At 41.3% G+C, this 18534-nt stretch overlaps 2 protein-coding genes across 9 annotated transcripts in view; one reads left to right on the top strand and one right to left on the bottom strand.

Annotated features, from left to right (window-relative positions):
- The window catches only part of GLUD1 (glutamate dehydrogenase 1), a 38138-nt gene extending 23136 nt beyond the window's left edge, over positions 1-15002 (bottom strand). The window contains exon 1 of the mRNA XM_063085455.1: positions 14316-15002. Coding sequence (XP_062941525.1) covers positions 14316-14760 — 445 coding nt within the window. The 5' untranslated portion in view covers positions 14761-15002. The remainder of the gene's footprint in view (positions 1-14315) is intronic.
- Positions 15003-15077: 75 nt separating this feature from the next.
- SHLD2 (shieldin complex subunit 2) overlaps positions 15078-18534 on the top strand; it is a 100767-nt gene continuing 97310 nt past the window's right edge. For 7 of the 8 annotated variants that reach the window (XR_010022627.1, XM_063086126.1, XM_063086124.1 and 4 more), the window contains exons 1-2: positions 15078-15143; positions 16137-16190. The gene's annotated coding sequence lies outside the window, so the exon portion shown is untranslated. Of the gene's footprint in view, positions 15144-15165; positions 15499-16136; positions 16191-18534 lie in introns of those variants that run through there. The other variant, XM_063086125.1, reaches the window with a different exon arrangement.

The raw sequence follows: 18534 nt of genomic DNA, 5'->3' as shown, positions 1-18534 counted from the left end.
AGGCAAAAAACGTATGGACACAAAAAAACATTCTGACATACATATAAGTTTTAAACAATATACCATAAGTATCAAATCATAAAAAGACTAAAAATTAAAGTATCAGGTTCTAAAAAGTACTCCAGAAAAATATCAAAATAAAATGTGGGGGTGGGGGTGGGAAGAATGGGGAGATGATGGGCAAAGGGTACAAAGCCTCAATTAGACAGGAGAAATAAGTGTTTTTGTTGAGACACTGCACAGCATGGTGAATATAGGAAATAACCATGTGTTGTACATTTCAAAATTGCTAAGAGGGGCTGGCCAGTTGCTCAGCTGGTTAGAGCACAGCCTTGTAATACCAAGGTTGAGGGTCTGGTTCCCCATACAGGCCAGCCACCAAAAAAAAAAAAAAAAAAAAAAAAAAAACAATGACATTTCCTGCTTAGTTTCTGAGGCTGTCAAGTCCAAAGTCCATCTGGTGGTGGTGACAGTGACCCAGGGGTCTCACACTGCAAGATGGTGGAAGCAGAGAGAGAGAGACAGACTCTCCTCTTCTTTTAAAGCCCTCAGAACCACACCCCTGACCACCATTATTAATCCATTCACTACTGCATGGTCCTACAATCCAATTCCCTCTTCAAGGTTCCACCTTTCAATTACCATAATAGGATTTCCCACCTCCTTAACAGTCACAGTGATGGCCAAGTTTCTCACCATTAAAAATGAAAAGTATTTTGAGGTGATGGATATGTTAATTAGCTTGATTTAATCATGCCACATTGTACTCATAAACCATAACATCACTTTGCATCCCATAAATATATACAACTTTCATTTGTCAATTTATAATTAAAATAGTAAAAATTTTAAAAAGGAATGAAATTCGTAAGTAATATTAAGACATTTGTATTTTTAAAACAAATTTTATTTAAAATGTTTTTCAAATTATTAAAAACACTACTGGGCTGGCCAGTTAGCTCAGTTGATTAGATTGTGGTGTTATATCACCAAGGTCAAGGGTTTGGAACTCTGTGCTGGCCAGCTGCAAAAAAAAAAAAAGTCCTACTAAATAATATGGTGTATTACTTGGTCAAAACTATGCCAAGCCAGGGAGAGGCCTAGTTGGTGCTGTGTCCACATGACCCAGCCTGCAGCATCTGCTTACCTGCAGGGGCACTAACACTGCCCTCCTACACTCAGTGTCAGGACTGTGCAAGACATCACATGTGAGGCATCTGGCACGGTGCCCTGTGAGGGGTCCACACTCAAATCTCAACTATTATGAATGTTATAAGAAGTAATACAAAGTACTGACATATAACAAAGCAATTTATTTTTTAAAAAGTCTAAACTGACAGGAGTTTGAACAAACGGCTTAATAAACCTTGGTCTAGAGCTCCTGTCAAGATGGTGGAATAGACAATCCTCAGCATCTCTCTCTCACAGAAATCAACCAATTTACAACTACATAGAAAAACAACAACAGCCAAGCTGGGACTGCTAGAGCTCAGGGGAAGAGGAGGAGAGACCCACAGAGTGCACGAAGGGGGAGAAGCCACGATGAGAGAAGGAAAAAACTGCTCTGACCATTTCCTGCTGGGGCTGCTTCCAGGCTAGAGCTGCTGAGTGCATGGAACAAGAACCAGCAAAAGCCACAGCTGTGCCCTTCCAATGGAGGTGCTTAGAGGCAGCAGGGGAGAAGAGGGCCTTGGTGGCCCCCAGGACAGCAAGACCACTAATAGGGTTCCCATGGACCCACAGAGGAGCAAGGTGCCACAACTGAAAAAACAGAGCCACCCAGAGGCTGGTGAGTCATTGCAAGCGACTGGTGCATGGCCGGTCCTGTGAGAAGTGTTTGCAGCATGGGCAGTGAGAGAGATGGGCCCACTGGGGGAACACTGGGGCACAGCAAGGACAGCTGATCTGCACCCCAATCAGCATAGGAGCACTCAGAGGAGACTGGTAAGGGATACAGAATTGTATGGGGTATAGTTTGATGAAAAGACTCAGGCCCAGATCAGAGTTTCTACACAATCCAGGTGCACCGAGTCTCTGGAGAGCCAGAAATACCTATAAAGTCAACCATTATAACCTGTGCTGCACAAAAACCCTTCCCTACAGAAGCAGAAGAAAAGCAGCAATTTAGCTAAACCACAGACCTCAAGTACTGGTCACAACAGGAAGTTCCCCCACTTTAGAAGCAAAGGACAAAAAAATTAGTTCCAGCTGAGACGCACAGTGCCAGTGCCTCGGGTCCACCTGGGACCAAGGGATGGAGTTGGGAACTAGACCCCCCCCAACTAGGCACACTGCCAGCGCCAAGGAGCATGCCAAAAACATCACCTTCATGTGGGTGGCCCACCACAGCCACCACAATAACCATGGCTGCCGCAAAAGTGGCTAGATGCCAGAACCTCCATGCAGATGGTCCGCTAGCCACTGGAGTACATTGACACAAGGAGAGTCACCAGCAGAGACAAAGAAAAGAAGAGGATGTCTCTCTCCACAAAGCCCATTCCAGAGTGACAGAAGAGGAATTTGATCTATGATAATATTGGGGGGCCTGATCATACATCTCAGCATTGGACAGATCATCTAGGCAACAAATCAACAGAGTTACCATTTTTCTTTCAGAAGGAGAGAAGAAATCTAGGGTAATTAGAGGGGGGAGGGGATGAGGTTGGACAAGGGGCATAAAGAATAAATATGATTTGTAACAATAAATATGCTAATAATATTGATTTGATCAACATATCTCAATGTTGAACCCCCAAAATATATATAATCAATTTTGATTCAATAAAAAAAAAGAAACCTTGGTCTCATTACTTCAGAAAAATTCATAAGAGGCAGTAAAACAACATACAGAGCCTGTGGAAATAACTAAGTTATTTTAATTTTCCTTGCTTTCTTAAAGGGGGGAAAAGTTACTTCCCCTTAAAAGCTTAAAAACTTTTCACTTAAAAAGTGAGAACAGCACAGCCTTATAACACTGAAGTCATGGGTTAGGATACCCATACTGGCCTGCTGCCAAAAAAAAAAAAAAAAAAAAAAAATGCTATAGAGGCTGGCCAGTTAGCTCAGTTGGTTAAAGCAAGGTGTTACAACACTGAGGTCAAAGGTTCAGATCCTTGTACTGGTCAGCTGCCAAAAAAGCAGGGGGAATAAACACCAAAAAGTGCCCATAATGTAATGCATTTAGTGGGTAACAAAAAACTGCTTGAAGTAGTAATATTTATAAAATCAAATAACAAAAGCATTCAAATGACAAGCCTAATATTCTAGACATAGATGCCAATTAGAAACCAGACCCCTCCTTCTGCAAGAGTCTAAAAGTATTTTCATTTTATTATAAAAGTCCTGGAATGATGAGTCAGAAACTGTGCGTTTAACAGAAAACATGTTTCCCCTGGATGTAACCCAGCAACTCTTGTCTGCAAAGTGAAATTTTCTTTCCGAGCTACGTGCATTTAGAGAGCTCAACTGTCAGACACTGAAGAGAAGTTCCATAAATTCTCTCTCCTACTACAGGCATTTTCTGCAGGCCATGAACAAATGAACTTGTAGTGAATGAAGCAAGGGAGAAGCCAGGAGGAAAGTTGCAGAAGCTTAATGGAATAAGCCCTGGAGCAGATAAGGGTGGGGGCCAAGAGGGGACAGAAACTGATGCAGATGGTGTTGCCTGGACTAAAGAAGCAGTGTGTTTTCATTTTAACTTTCTAATTAGTCAGTGATACACAAATGTTCTTAAATTGGCAGGTATACCAGTACAGGGTAACTTAAAACTGTTAATCCGAAAAATAAAACATCTCAAAGTGCATCCATAAATAAAACACTCTATAGCAATATTTGAGACAAAACAAATTCCAGTAAGACAAGACACCTAGGGAAAGGCTAGTTGCTCTTCCCCCTCTGGGATTAGAAACTAATATAACTACTAAAATCCTAAAAATGTACTATCATCTGGAAATTCTTAACCACATTCTAAGACACTAAGAGACTTAAGTAAGAATATGAGTGAAAAAAGGAAGGTACTCTGCTTAATTCAGTGGATTGGGAGAAATTAGCAGAATTGAAGTATGTGAGGGACAAAATGATGCAACTTATACTTCAAATTTCTGAACGAAGGGGAAAACCTAGCATTTTTGAATGCCGACTATATTTCCAGAATACTCAATTTGAAGTTGTTCAATAAAGCCAAATAACAGGCAATATACACATACTATCAGAAAATCTTAAAATATTTTAAAGCAAAATGAAGCACGAAGGATCTTATTTGCAGTCTAAATATTGTCACTTTTGATAAAACCAACCAAGCCTTCTCCTTTTCTATGGGACAGGACAGTTAGCAGAGAAGGCTAAAGGTGAACAAGGCAATGGATTGAACAGGGTTCACAGAGACAAACTGGAAGGAACAAACATTTCACTCTGGAAATAGAGGAAAGTAAATTGTGGAGTATACTATAAAGCAAATATATTTCACAGGGCCTAGTTTCTTCTACTTTCAGGTTTAGTCTAATTTCTTAAATGTACATATAAAATGTTGACCTTGAAAAAAACAGAAAACTCCCCGCAGGCTATAGTCTCTGTTGTAAGATAAAGAATTGTAACAACAGCAAGGTCGCTGGTTCAAAGACAGACAAGTTACTGATTAATATGTAAAGATACTGGGAAACTGTGTAGGGAGAAAGAATGTTTGCTAAGATCAAGCTTTTGTTGGTGGATCACTTAAATTGCCTTATGGAATGTCATCTGGCTTGTTTTACTGAATGTTACCAGCCTATATTGTTAAACTATAACCTCGCCTATGTTCTCTTCCTATAGCTTCCTGGTCTGGAGAATAAATGTGGGAAGAGAACCCCAATTTGTAGTTAATTTCCCAAATGGAAGGAATGCCTTGCTCTTGAGGGTTCCGGGAGATTAACCACTTCAGGGCTTCTCACTGCTTAAGTAATCCTTTGTGGCTCTGTCACCCAGGGGAACAGGGGTGACAAATCTGTGGGGGGCAAAGCAACAGTAAATTATTATTTCTTGGCGGGGAGGGCAGTAATCCTATAGTGCTAGAGCACTGTTAGCCTCTGTTGATACCAGCATTACTAGTGTTTGGCAAGAGATCATCTGGGTCTTTGGAGGGCAGTGCAAGCAGGTGTAATAGATTATCACTCCAAGAACAAAGGAGGTAGATGCTTTTAAAGAAGAGCAGAAGTCCATGGCTGGCTAAGCTAGAAAATGAATGGGTTGATCACACACGTGTGGACCTCAGAACTGATGTCATTAGAAATGGGGTCTAAAAATTAAGGACCACATTCTGACCTGCTGACAGAATCTGGGTAGCCACTTTACCAGAGGAAACTAAAGACACCACGACCCATTACAATGTTTATTATTATTTATCAATCTTGGTAAAGTTGGAGGAAGGGCGGGGGATAGAATAAAGTGCTTAACAATGGCAACTTTGAAATCACACCTTTTTTTTTTTTTTTTTTTTTTTTGCCTTTTTCATGACCGGGACTCAGCCAGTGAGTGCACTGGCCATTCCTATATAGGATCCGAATCTGCGGCGGGAGCGTCGCTGCGTTCCCAGCACCGCACTCTCCCGAGTGCGCCACGGGCTCAGCCCCACACCTTTTATTCTCAAGAAAAACTAACTTATTGCAGTTATTTTTCGTTAACTGGAATCCAGATGTTTCAAAACAACATTAACGAAATGCAGACCTCTGTGGACTATACACAGCACAAAGGTTTGCTGTGCTTTTTTACTTAATTAGTACAGATATTTCTTAGCATGCTCAAGAGTCTAATGATTGGCACACACTAAGTTTTTCTAGGAGAAATAAAAACCAAAAGCAAAAACTAGCTAATGTTGCTACAGTGATGGAGAAAACAAACCAGCTCATCACATTAAAAAAGATTCAGTGAAAACCACACTAGCTTGAATTTTCCTTCCTTTTGCTAGCTGACTCAAAACCAAAAACCAAAGCCTCCCGCCACTGAGTCAACCATTGTTTTTTTTTATGATGAATCATTAACTAAACTGTTATAAAACTCCAAGTGGCTTTTGAAAGTACTTGAACCTGGATCTCTTAATTGGATTTAACTTATTCGTCAGAAATTAATTTTCCAGCTGTACTCTCACTTTTCAGAAACTATTTATTCAATAACTAAGAATTCTATGACAAGCACAGGACCTGCAGAAAAACAAAAAGGCCTTAGAACAACTCTTAAAATTCAACTAATGATCTTGCGATTGGAATCTATTTTCTCACTTAATATTCTTTGCTAACTCACAATGGAGTAACGTAATTAAAAATGAGGAGTGGAGGGAAAGAGTGAGGAACTAGTGCCCATCGGCAAGTGATGGCCATCTGAAATACCAGAAGTATCAGATAAAAATTTGAACATTCAGCACAGGAAAGGAGCATTTCATATAGGAGCTAAGAGAACCCATACATTTTGTTTTTGACTATCTCTGTATAAGAAGGCAGGGAAACATATACTTCAATTTTTAACCCAGTATCTAAATCTTTTATTTTAAACCATTTTTTTTTTTTTTTAAAGATGACCGGAAGGGGATCTTAACCCTTGACTTGGTGTGGTCAGCACCACGCTCAGCCAGTGAGCGAACCGGCCATCCGTATATGGGATCCGAACCCGGGGCCTTGGTGTTATCAGCACTGCACTCTCCCGAGTGAGCCACGGGCCGGCCCTATTTTAACCCATTTTGAAGAGACAAATTTAAGCTTTCTGGGATGCAAATGTTTAGCTGATAATGGAAATACATTTCATTTTTTCTTTTCATTAGAATTTTAAAATTAAATAACACATATGTATAAGTTTTCATCAAAATTTAAATACAGAAAATGCTGAAGTTCTCCCTTGATTACCACTCATGACCACAGTCTTCTTAGGGGTGAGCACTCTTAGCAATTTAAATATATATATTTCCAAATCATTTTCCCTGCATTTATATACATACATATCTATAAAACACAGCTTTGTTTTGCGCTTAAGTATTTAACTTACTGCCCCAAAGGATGGAGGAACAATACATGAAAAGGGGGATCTTGTTAATTTTTTATAGATTCCTTACTGAGATCATGACAAACGATAAGTAAACTTACTCACACCTTCATACCAAACAGCTCTTGGAAACGATGCTAGCTAAACTGACGAATATAAGTAAAGTTGGATAACATTCGGCAAAAGCTAACAGTAACTTCGAGAGGAAGAAAATTATAGGGAGACAGGAGGCAAGGGATGGATGGGCACCATAGGCAGAGAGACTGCACTGTGCAAGGGCATGTTTGGGGAAAAATATATGCCCATGTTTCCAAATTTCCTAGGAATCATTTTACACCAGATCTCTTATTTTCAAAATTCTGACACTAACTACCCTGAGTTATTAGCACAAATTCCACAGGTTAAGGGCTCAGTCTCATAAGATTGCCCCCCATTTCAGATGCCAACTGCAAGTATTGGGTGCTCAAGGCATCTGTAGTTCTGTCCAATTTGGTTGCAAATCAGGGGTTCCCAACAACCCTTTCCTCAGATTCAATAATTTGCTGTGGCTCATGGAACTCAGGGAAACACTTACTGGGACATGGATGCATTTAGCAACCTGGAAGCTCTCTGAATACCCCCTTCCCCCCAAATCATTGTTTAGGGTTTTTATGGAGGTTCCATTACACAGGCATGATTAATTATATCATTGGCCACTGATGATTGAACTCAATCTCTTGAAGACACTCTCCCAAGGTTGGCAGATGGGGCTGAAAATTCCGAACTCTAATCATGGCTTGGTCTTTCTGGTGACCAGCCCCTATCCAGAAGCTATCCAGGACGCTGCCAAGAGTGGCCTATCACTCAGGACATTCCAAGGGATTTAGGAGCTCTGTGTCAGGAATTAGGCACAGAGACCAAATATATTTTTACATCACAAATCCTTCTACTTACAAACAGTCTATCCCCATGACCCCCTCATATAGTCCCACCTCCTGGCTTGGCTGAAGCCATCTACTCTTCTCTTTATCTGAAATGACCTTTCCCTTATCCAATTCCTGTCCAGCCTTCCCTATTCCCAGATCAAGACCATCTCTACCTGGTCTCTTTGAGCTCCTATTGCGGTAACACAGGTTTTAGTGTTTTTTCAACTGTGTCATTTATTGACTAGTTCCAGGAAAGGAAAATGTAGAAACAGAATTAGGAGCTAAAAGCAAAATGAGAATGTAAGAGTGTAGAAGAGATTTTGAATTCTGCTCTATTTTGGGTAAATCAATGAAAAATATTTCAAGAAATAAAATATTCAGCTTTGGTGTTTGTTGTTGTTGTTTTTAAAGTCTCTTATGAATAGTTCCCCTAGCAGAGAGCATGGTACCTGACAGAGTAAGCAATTAAAAAACACGCAACGGACAGGCTAACTATCAGAAATCCCTATGAACTAAGGAGTGTTCTTTAATTAAGTATAAAGTTGAAAGATCTTGCCTGCAGGGGAAAAAAGCCACATAATGGAAAAACTGATTTATCTGGGATATAGACTACAGTTCATAATGAACACAGATTCAGTAAACTCCCAATGTGGGTACTATCACCTGTGGTTATTCCTTTGCTCTCTCTCTCAGTAAAACGGATTAAAAAAAGAAAGAGTTCACGTAAATCCTAAGGCCCAATATGCACAAAATGCTTTTAGAGGTCTTATGTTGACATATTTGTGATAATGGTAAATGACAAATGAAGCCGTATTATTGACAACCTTTATAATTTCCATTTTTGTCATCTTTCATATTTTCCTCTAGCCTAGAAAGCAATTCAGAAAAATTAGGTCTGACATTCTCCAAGAATAACCAAGAGAAACAATAACAACTCACGATAAACAAAGACTTCTTAGTTTCCAATGAAGAGAGACTTGGAAGGAAGCCATTTCAAAATTATTCAACTGAAAATCAGTAAAGATAAATGTAAGAACACTTTGGTTGAGAAATAGATTGTTCTGGCTAACACATCAATGTGTAAAACAACAGAGGTCTTCAAACTCCTTTTAACAGAAAATTCTCTTTGAAATGTTATTTCATTGCCTTAGCAACGAGAATAAACAGACCTGTAAAGGTATCATCTACAGTGTGTTTTGTATGGAAACTTATTTGAATAGGCATTATTTCCAAGGAAGAAGATAAGCCTTCTAGCAGCTTTTAACCAATTTTTAAAATGACCAAAAATACTAGGAATCGCTGTATTGACGCCATGACATGGTTCTCAGTTAGTGCTTGCCCCAAGATACAATTTGTAATTTTTTACACAAATAAATCCCAGACAATAATGATTAAGAAGACGAGTGCTGCAATTGGATGGCCGGAGTCTGAATCTGAATACTAGCTGTGTCACCTTGCCAAAGGACCCTTCACTCTTCAGCCTTAGTAGTCATACTTGGAAATTGGGGACAACAGCGTATGTGAGGCACAAAGCAATGATACATGAGAGTTCTTAGCAAAATGCCTGGCACCCATATAGAGGTCAATAAATGTTAGCTATTATCGTTATCCCTTGCTCTGCCAGTTGACCTCTGTGTAGGCAGAATGTGGGTGGCTATGGAATCTTCCAGGTAAGGCTGCCTTTCTGTAAAGATAATTTGAAAGGTCTTGAGTAGTCCTCTGCTACGTTGTCTTCTTGCCCTTCATAAAACCTTTCCTTCCTTTACTGGCAGTATTTCATATACTAACATTTTGGTTTTGATAGTGAGTTACTTCAATCTGCATTAATTTCTGCCTCTGGAAAGGGAAAGATGTTGACTCATCTGGATAGCTAGGTCAATTTTGGATAATAGCTTTGAATTAAGATTGCTTGTGGTTATATTGGGAAGAGCTGCTCCACTTCATTTTATGACTTTCATCACTTTTTCAGAATTTGAATCACGCATATGTACTTCAACAGAGGTTTGTTTGGTACAAAAATTGCAGGCCATTTTATGAATTGATGTACTTTATTAAAGTGATCAAACATTTTTCTCTTTATTACTTTTATTGTAAAAACCTAGTTATTATGTGAAATACATAGGAAAAAAAGAGACTAGTGCCTAGGATTTTTTTCAACATCCACTAGTCAACATTTTAGTCTTTATTGGTTTTATGCATGCATAACTCTTAGTATCTTTAATATAAGTGGACAAAATATGATTTTCTTAAGCAATCTAAATTATTTTCAACAGTGGCAAATCCAGTTTCTACCCACTATAAGCCAGAAAATTCAAGCTCAATTTTTATTTCTTGTACTTAAAATTAAAATATTACCAGTTTTATTGGAGTTTAATATATTCCAGTGCTCATCTTCCAATTTTTGATGCCCCATCAAAAATTACTTTTTATGAGTGAGCAGTATTTGTCTTTCTGCACGTGGGGTTTGTACTGCCAAAACAAAGTTGCTAGATGTATTCACACACACAAATGACGGGAAGACTGAATGACAATCTGATGTATAAATCTCTAGCATTACTGTAGGTCTTCATTCTCTAGTATACTCCAGGAAATAAAAAGGCCTTAATGGTAACAGTTCCATATTTACCTAAAAAGTATTAAAAACAACCACTATCTTAGGACTAAGGGCTAAAAGACACACAAATTACCTGTCTTCTAAATGAACTTTCAGATACAGTACCAGTACTTTCTGCAGTCTTTCCCAAAGCACTACCACACTCACCACACAATGATGTTCCAGAGGCTGAGAAAGACTTAATGCTGAATGTACTCTCATCTTCCCTTGCATCCTGTGACCAGAATACGAGAACAAAGACCATCTACCTTCTACTGTTTCTTTTTGCATTCTGGCTCTTAAAAACATGTCACTGGATTAATATATGATACAATTTTTTGTACTAAAGTTTGTAATCAGAGGAATCCATTTACAGCCCATCGACTATATTTAAATGATAACAGTTTTAGAAAGTTCTATGATAGGACAAAGAATCAATGATGGAGAATTTTGACTTAATGGTTTTAATATCAAGACAATGAACAGGAAGAGAGGTAGGCTGGAAGAGAAAGTAAATTGACTCCTACATCAATGAACTGCTACTATCAACTTGTACTCTTCCCCAAAACTGACTTTTAAATGATAATTTTTCTTTTAAAAAGGTAGACTGGTCTCAGGCAAAACCATGGTCAACAAAATAAAGGGAATTTTTTTCTGAGCAAATTAATAGGAAGTCTATGATGATGTTTTTCAAACACACCAGAACCTCTGAACAAGTCTCAAATCAGTCACTTATTCCTACAATATGCACCTTCCCTGAAAATAAATTAAGACCTCACTTAAACTCCCCTGCACAGCCTATAGCACACTGTCTTGCAAATCCTTCACAGAGGCAAATCTAACGGCCTCAGTTAAATGTGGTATGCGGGGGAAGAGAAGCACAAAAACAGTATGTCTTATTAAATATTTACTTGGAATAAAGTATACATCAGCTACCGCCAGGTCTTAAAACCACCTGTTTCCCTTACAGAGATTATATTTAAATTGTTTTGCTTCAACCTTGAGGATTTTATTTCAGAAAACTAAGGCATAATAAGATCATTCTTGAGGAAAGATTAGATATAGAAAGCTGAGAGTTGGGAAAAGGATGAAGAGAGGCAAATGAAGTTTTTTTTCAAAGAACAGAGGGAGAGAACAGTTTAGTGAGGGGAGGGGAAGAGAACAGTGTACTATATGTTGAAGAGGGAAAGACTTCCTTAAGTTCATAGGGATTATCCAAAATATTTTTCATCTCAATTACCTAATATATTTTGTATTTCTTTTCTTTTTTTAAAAGATGACCAGTAAGGAGATCTTAACCCTTGACTTGGTGTTGTCAGCACCACGCTCTCCGAAGTGAGCAAACTGGCCATCCCTATATGGGATCCGAACTCATGGCCTTGGTGTTACCAGCACCACACTCTCCCGAGTGAGCCACGGGCCGGCCCTATATTTCGTATTTCTAAGACCACAGTGGGACCAAGAACGTTATCAACTTTCTTATAAGTCAAAAATGCTTTAAATGTTTAAGTAGAAAAAACCCCCACTGACAATAAGCCCCTTTTAGAATGCACATTCTCTGCAATCTGGGTGACAAATGGGTAGGAAGATCCTGGGGTGTATTGAAAGCAAAGCATGAAAGTATCCAAATTTTCCTGATCATCTATTTAACATACTGGTTGTTAACTTAAGCACACTAAAATATTTTAAGGGCTTTTATAGCTACATAATCCTCCCCAACCCTGTTCACTCCATAAAGTCTTCCAAATTCCTTAATAAATTGATCACTTCATAGAGGCCAATTTTCTTTCATGTTGTACCATCGTGCAATGCTTGTTGTTGTTTACTAGTTACATTTCAGTTTCTCTACGTTTATATGCTGGGAGTTAATAGTGCTCTCACCAGCATGCCTTCTTGTAAACGGGATAAACAGAACAGAGAATTGTATCTTACACTCCAGCACAAGCAAGTGCTACAATAACAGTACTTTAGTATGGCTGATGCAATTTGTTACTAGGTTCAAATTTTTTTTTTAAGGGTCAATAAAACTGCTGTGGCAACAAGAGGGAGAGAGTTGATATGGCTTTAGTGACTTTGTGGAGGTCTGACTTATAAAGATAGGAGAGGGCGTGGCATCTGATGAACAGAAGCATAGAGACCAAATCACATCCTGCAGAAGAACAAACATACTGATTTAGGTAGCTTTTAAGGGACTGGAAAATGCTGCCGACAAGACAGTAAAATGAACTTGATGTCTATTTCAAAGAAACACTGCAATTTAATTTTGCTATATGTTGTCCCTTCCTCCAACATCTTTGTTTGCTTTTCTTGGGAGTCTGAACTTGTACTCCTGGTTTGGAGAATAGGGGAGTGGTGAGAAGGAAGGCAATGCAGGAGACTGACTGTGTACACTTTATACAAGTTTGGAGCTGGAAGGGAAATTAGAGGTCAAAGTGGTTCAAGCACTGGTTTTAGACGGCTAGAGGATAATAAAGTTCCAACGGTAAGTCCGCAAAGTGGGTGGAGTCAATGCAAAGTCAGTAAATTATTAAACCCGTTGAAGCAATCTTTGTTTCTTCTCCTGGGAAGACCAGCACAGATCGTTTTTCTGATAGAAGATTTTAAAAAAATATTCTTAGAAGTCAGCTGGCATAATAGAAAGAGCACCAGACCAGATTTAGGGAGACAAAAGGTCTAGCCCAACATCCTCCATGCTTATTGGCCAATTCACCTCCAGCCAAGATTCTTCACCTCTCGGTGGTCCTTTATGCCACACACACATTCATACATACATACATACATACATATATATATATATATACACACACACACACACATACATACATATATATATACACACACACACATACATACATACATTTTTTTTTTCTACAATAGAAAAAAGTGGTTTTGCCCTTTCTATTTTAGGATACTTTTAAGCCCTCTTAAAAAAATGTTGTGCCATGTCCTGGGGGAAAAAGTGAAACAGCTTTTATTTGCTCGAAGAAAGAAATGTGACTACACAAGCTAAATCTATAGACATTCAAAACTTTAAATTACAGAACTAGGTGACTACCAAATTGTAACTGACTCAACTCCTTTCCTTTTTTCTGAAGCTCAAATCTGGTGCTAGCCAGGACCAGTACACACCCCCAGGGCTATTTCATTCCATTGGCCGGTAGGCCATTCTGCAGGCCCTTTAGATTTACTGTCAGGACGCCCGGTGTTTGTCAGAGATGTTACGCTGCTCGTGTTTTAATTTTGGGGGGTACAAAACAGAAGCTGTCAGAGTGGGAAAATAACTTAAAAGATTAACTTGTGATTAGCAAATTCCTCTGTTTAACAAAATTGTCTAGATTTTAAGCCTAGAAGGAAGGTCATTTTCTGTGTTCCTATGTCACTGTTGTAAAAGGAGTGAAAGATAATCAGAAAGTAACTTATTTCATTGTTTGCATTTGGGGGAAAGTCGCAGATGCCCATGAAAACTCGCGAGGCAGAAATCAGATAGGCCGGTCATTCCCTCTCCTAGAAGTGCACTTCGGCAGGACCCACCCTGTGTAACACAGACACTGGGACCAACAGACCCGTGCAGCGTCTGTCCTGCATCTAGCATCAACAAACGGAGAGGGCCGGGTGATGGCTCGCGGGCGAAGAGGGCGGGCCAACTACGTGGTGGTTTTAAGGCGGAAAAATTACTATCCACAGAGCCTGCCACACCCGAAGCTGGGTGGGCCGGACAGCGAGCCTGGGAGGGGGACACAGCCGGCCCGAGCCGGAGAGGGCCGAGCAGTGCCCCGCGGGGGAGGAAGGGCGGGATGGGGCCGGCCGGCGCTCACCTCCTTTGCAGGGCGTGCGGTGCTGGCTGTGCTGGGCCCGGTAGCCCTCGATGACCTCCCAGGAGCCGTTGTCGCGCCGGATGGGGAAGGAGAGGCTCAGAACATGGTTGCAGGGCTTGATGATCCGCAGGATGCCGCGCACCCGGTTCCGCTTCTGCTCCTCGCTCTCTCGGGTCTTCAGGTCCTCCACCAGCTTGTCCTCCACGATGCTGGCGCCGCGGTCAAAGAAGCCCTCCACCATCTTGAAGAAGTTGGGGTCGTCCTCGCGGTCGGCCACAGCCTCGCTGTAGTGGCGCCGGGCGGGCGGCGCGAGCCCCTGCTGCGGGGCGGCGGCGGGCTGCCCACGGGCCCGGCCCAGCAGCGCGGCCGAGTCGGCGGCCGCCGAGCCCAGGGCGGCGGGCCCGGCCCGGGACAGCAGCAGCGCTTCGCCCAGGCAGCGGTACATGGCGGCGGGCGGAGGAGAGGTGCGTGCGGGCGGCGGGAGAGGCGCGCTCGAAGGCCCCGCGACAGAGGGAGGAAGGGCCCGGCGCCGGCTGCCCTTTTAAGCCGCAGCTTCCTGCCTGCCTGGCTGTCCCCTCCCCTTGGGCGCTCGTCGCCTAACGGGGAGGGCGGACTTGGGAGGCTGCGCGCCGCCCCAGGCGCCGGGCCTCCGCCTCCGCCGCGGCCCCGCGCGGCCTTCTTGGCGGCGGCGCGAGCCGGCGGAGCGTCGGGGGCGCGCAGGCGCCGGCAGGCCCGGCGCGCATGCTCGCGCGCCCCGGGGGGAGGGGCGGGCTCCCGGGCGGCCGCAGGGGAAGGGAGGCCGTCCCCGGACTCCTGCGGGGCTCTCAGGTCGGTGCGCGGTCAGGCCTCGCCCGTGGAGGGGGTCGGCCCGGGCTTCGGGAAGGCGCTGAGAGGCCGAGTCCGGGAGCGGGGCGAGGCAGGCGGTCTGGCCTCCGGCCCGGGGCGCGTGAGTCACTGGTGCTCCTCCTTTCCGCCCGCGCGCCCTCGGGAGGGGCGGCCGCCCTCGGGCCGGGGCCGGGGGTCGCGGTGCCCCGGGAAGTGGGCCGAAAAGCGAGACGCAGCAGTGGCGGCTAAAGGGCCGGCTGCAAGCGTGGCCTCGTCCGCTGGAGTTGGGCCCTTGAGGTGGCTTGCCGGAACCGGAGAGGAGGAGGCCTGGGGGCTGGGGAACGCTTTCCCACTCAAGGTTTTAGTTCTGTTTCATTCATAAGCTCGACCCCGCTGGGATAAAGTACTTATCAAATCACTGTGTCTCCCTGACGTTGACTGACTCTGCTTCTCCTTGTCAGAAGTATGTTCTTGAAATGGTCTAAAATAAGATGAGGGAACTGTAGAAATGCAATAAAGCCCCCAGGAAATTATGTTTCAGACGTGTATTTATTAGTTAAATGGTCCTGCCTGCCTGGCTGTCCCCTCCCCTCCGTCGCTTTCAAGCCCCAGGAAGGTTCGGTTGTTCACTTACACGCACGTGGTGGGCAACGCGGTGAGTTAGGTGCTCGTGGGGAGTCAGTCCTAACTGCGAGCGTCCGCACGCCGGCTGGCAGCGTTAGCGGTTGCGGTGTGCTTTGGTGGTTTTAGGGGGGCGCTATCTTCAGCTGCTAAACTCCTGCTTCTTAACATATCCAGTTTATTCATCTATTAGAATATGGGAGAGTAGGTTCTTAATTCTTACAATATTCTGTAGAAGGTGACATGGATCACTTAAATTCCATTCAGCTGTCACATTGTACTCCCGAAGCACTTTGTTTCCTTATAGATGGAGCTTATCACCTTATTTGCTAAATAAGTGATAGTCATTAATTATATTTGTGTTGTGTTTTTCAGTGAAAAATATTCTCTGACCTGAATCCTTGATGTCTTGATGGTCGAAAGATTAAGGTACCAAATTTCCTTTTCACTTGACAGCATTATCATTTTACCGTTTTATGTTGCAAAAGAACCACCTAAAACCTGACAAAGTTTCAGGATAACGTGATTAGCATCAGTAAACATATGGAAATGTTTTTCTTTTCAGATTCAGTTCTTTGGTATGTTTTGAGGAAAGTGGTTTAAAAGCTTAGTTTTGTTTTCCTTGTTCATGTCTTTTCTTGATAACTGTAGCCTTCAGGACAATCAGTGTTTAACTTTGATTCTTCTGTGGTTTGTTCACGTTAATTCAAGAAGGTGGAATTCAAGAAGCTTTGGAGATGGTGAGGAATAGAACTGTGGAAATTATTTTTTATTAAGTGGTTATTTACAAAATGAGGTTGGCTGGTTAACTCAGTTGGTTAGAGCGCAGCCTTTTAACACCAAAGTCACGGGTTTGGGTTCCTGTACAGGCCAGCTGCCAAAAAAAAAAAAAAAAAGCGGAACCAAACAAAAACCTGGCATTTTACAAAATGGCTCCACACACACACACACACACACAAAGGAAATTTAAAAAAAAACCCATTTAAAAAAAAAGGCTCCACGAGAACTCTATAAAGTAGATATTTTTATTTTTTAAATCTTCATTACATTTTAAAATTACTTACAAGTAGAAAAATTCAAACAGTACATATATTTTTCAAAAAGAGTGAATTATTCAACCCCTTTACCTATTAGTAAATAGTTGGAGTATTTCTTTACTTTAGTATTTCTTTCCACACTAGGTAGGTATCGTAATTCCTGATTTAACAGAAGGGGGAACTGACTGCCACAGAGACCATGTAAATTATTGATGATCATCAACTAGCTGGTAAATAGGCTAAGATTCAAACCCATGTATCTGACTCCAAAGTTATGCTATTTCTACTATTCCAAGAAATATTTTAAGTATTTGTTCCATTTAGTTTAACATTGTTTACTGTAAAGTCTAGTGAGTTTCAGCTTTACATTTATGATTGCCTTTGTAAAATATACAGATAATTTGCAAATTAAAGTTTAATCAGTTGTAGTAATTTCCAGTTGTAAAGAAGACCTAAATTTAACTTGAAGGTGTCCAAAGAAAAAATCACAGCAAATTTAAAGATCTCAATTGACTTTATTGTGATTCTAGAATCAGGCAACACTTCATTTTATGAAGTATTATTGCAATAAGCTGAGCAAGAGAGGTTGACTTTATAGACCAAAAAGAAAAAAAGGCTGAAGATATCAGAAACAAAGAACAGAAAGCAGATTGGTTATTTCAAAGAGTACTTTCCTTGTAAGGTGGGAACAGGGAGACAGAACAATGGAAAAGTAACTGGTTATTTAACATCACATGACCTCAGCTTACTTCCTTTGTAGAAGTATTGAAGCAGAGGAACTTCATTATCATGCCTATTGAAGTTTAAACCGGCCTGTTTGGGAAATTGGCTGTTAATCTCTTTCTCAACTTAGTTTAGGTTTGGTGACTTTGCAGGGGTGACTCCACATTGACTTTTTTTAGTCTGGTCTGTTGGGGGGCCTGTTGCAGGAACTCAGTTCAAATCAATGGCCTCTTATAATTTTTATTTAACCAGGGGAATTTTGGTCATTTGATAGCATTCAACAAAGATAAATTGGTTTTCTGCTTCTGAGTTTTATATGAGTTTTCCTTAACCATTTAAAATTCAATGTCTGTTCTCTTTGGTCTTTAGCATGCTTTTGTGCTTCCAAGTGCTTTAAAAAATATTTTAGGGAAAGATTGTTGGGATTTAGAAAGACATAGCATGTAAATACATGAACAACAATCATTTAAAAATAATTTAATTGCATCTTACTGGTGCACTAAAAAATTTAATTTGAAAAGGTAATAATATACCTCCTACTTTCTGTCCCTATAGATTTGTCTATTCTACACATTTTGTGTAAGTGAAATCATACGATATGTGGTTCTTTGTGACTGCATTCTTTCACTTAGCATAATGTTTTAAAGGTTTATTCATGTAGCATGTATCAGTACTTCATTTTTTTTTAATGGCCAGATAGTGTTCATTGTATGGCTATGTCACATTTTGGGGGGGTAGGGGGGAGACAGTGGTGGTTGGCTGGTACAGGAATCGAATCCTGGGCCTTGATGTTAACAGCACCACACTCTAACCAACCGAGCTAACTGGCTGGCCCTTATGCCAAAATTTTTTAAGCCTTTCATCATTGATGAACATTTCGGTTATTCTTCTTTTGGACTATTATGAATAATGCTATGATGAACATTCTTGTACACATTTTTGTGTGGACACGTGTTTTCAGTTCTCGACTGTATACCTAGGAGTGGAATTGCTGGGTATTTATGGCAACTCTA

The sequence above is a fragment of the Cynocephalus volans genome, chromosome 2, assembly GCF_027409185.1.
Source record: "Cynocephalus volans isolate mCynVol1 chromosome 2, mCynVol1.pri, whole genome shotgun sequence".
Taxonomy (NCBI): domain Eukaryota; kingdom Metazoa; phylum Chordata; class Mammalia; order Dermoptera; family Cynocephalidae; genus Cynocephalus; species Cynocephalus volans.
Note: the sequence above shows the minus strand (reverse complement) of the source record. Positions and strands in the feature narration are given on the sequence as shown.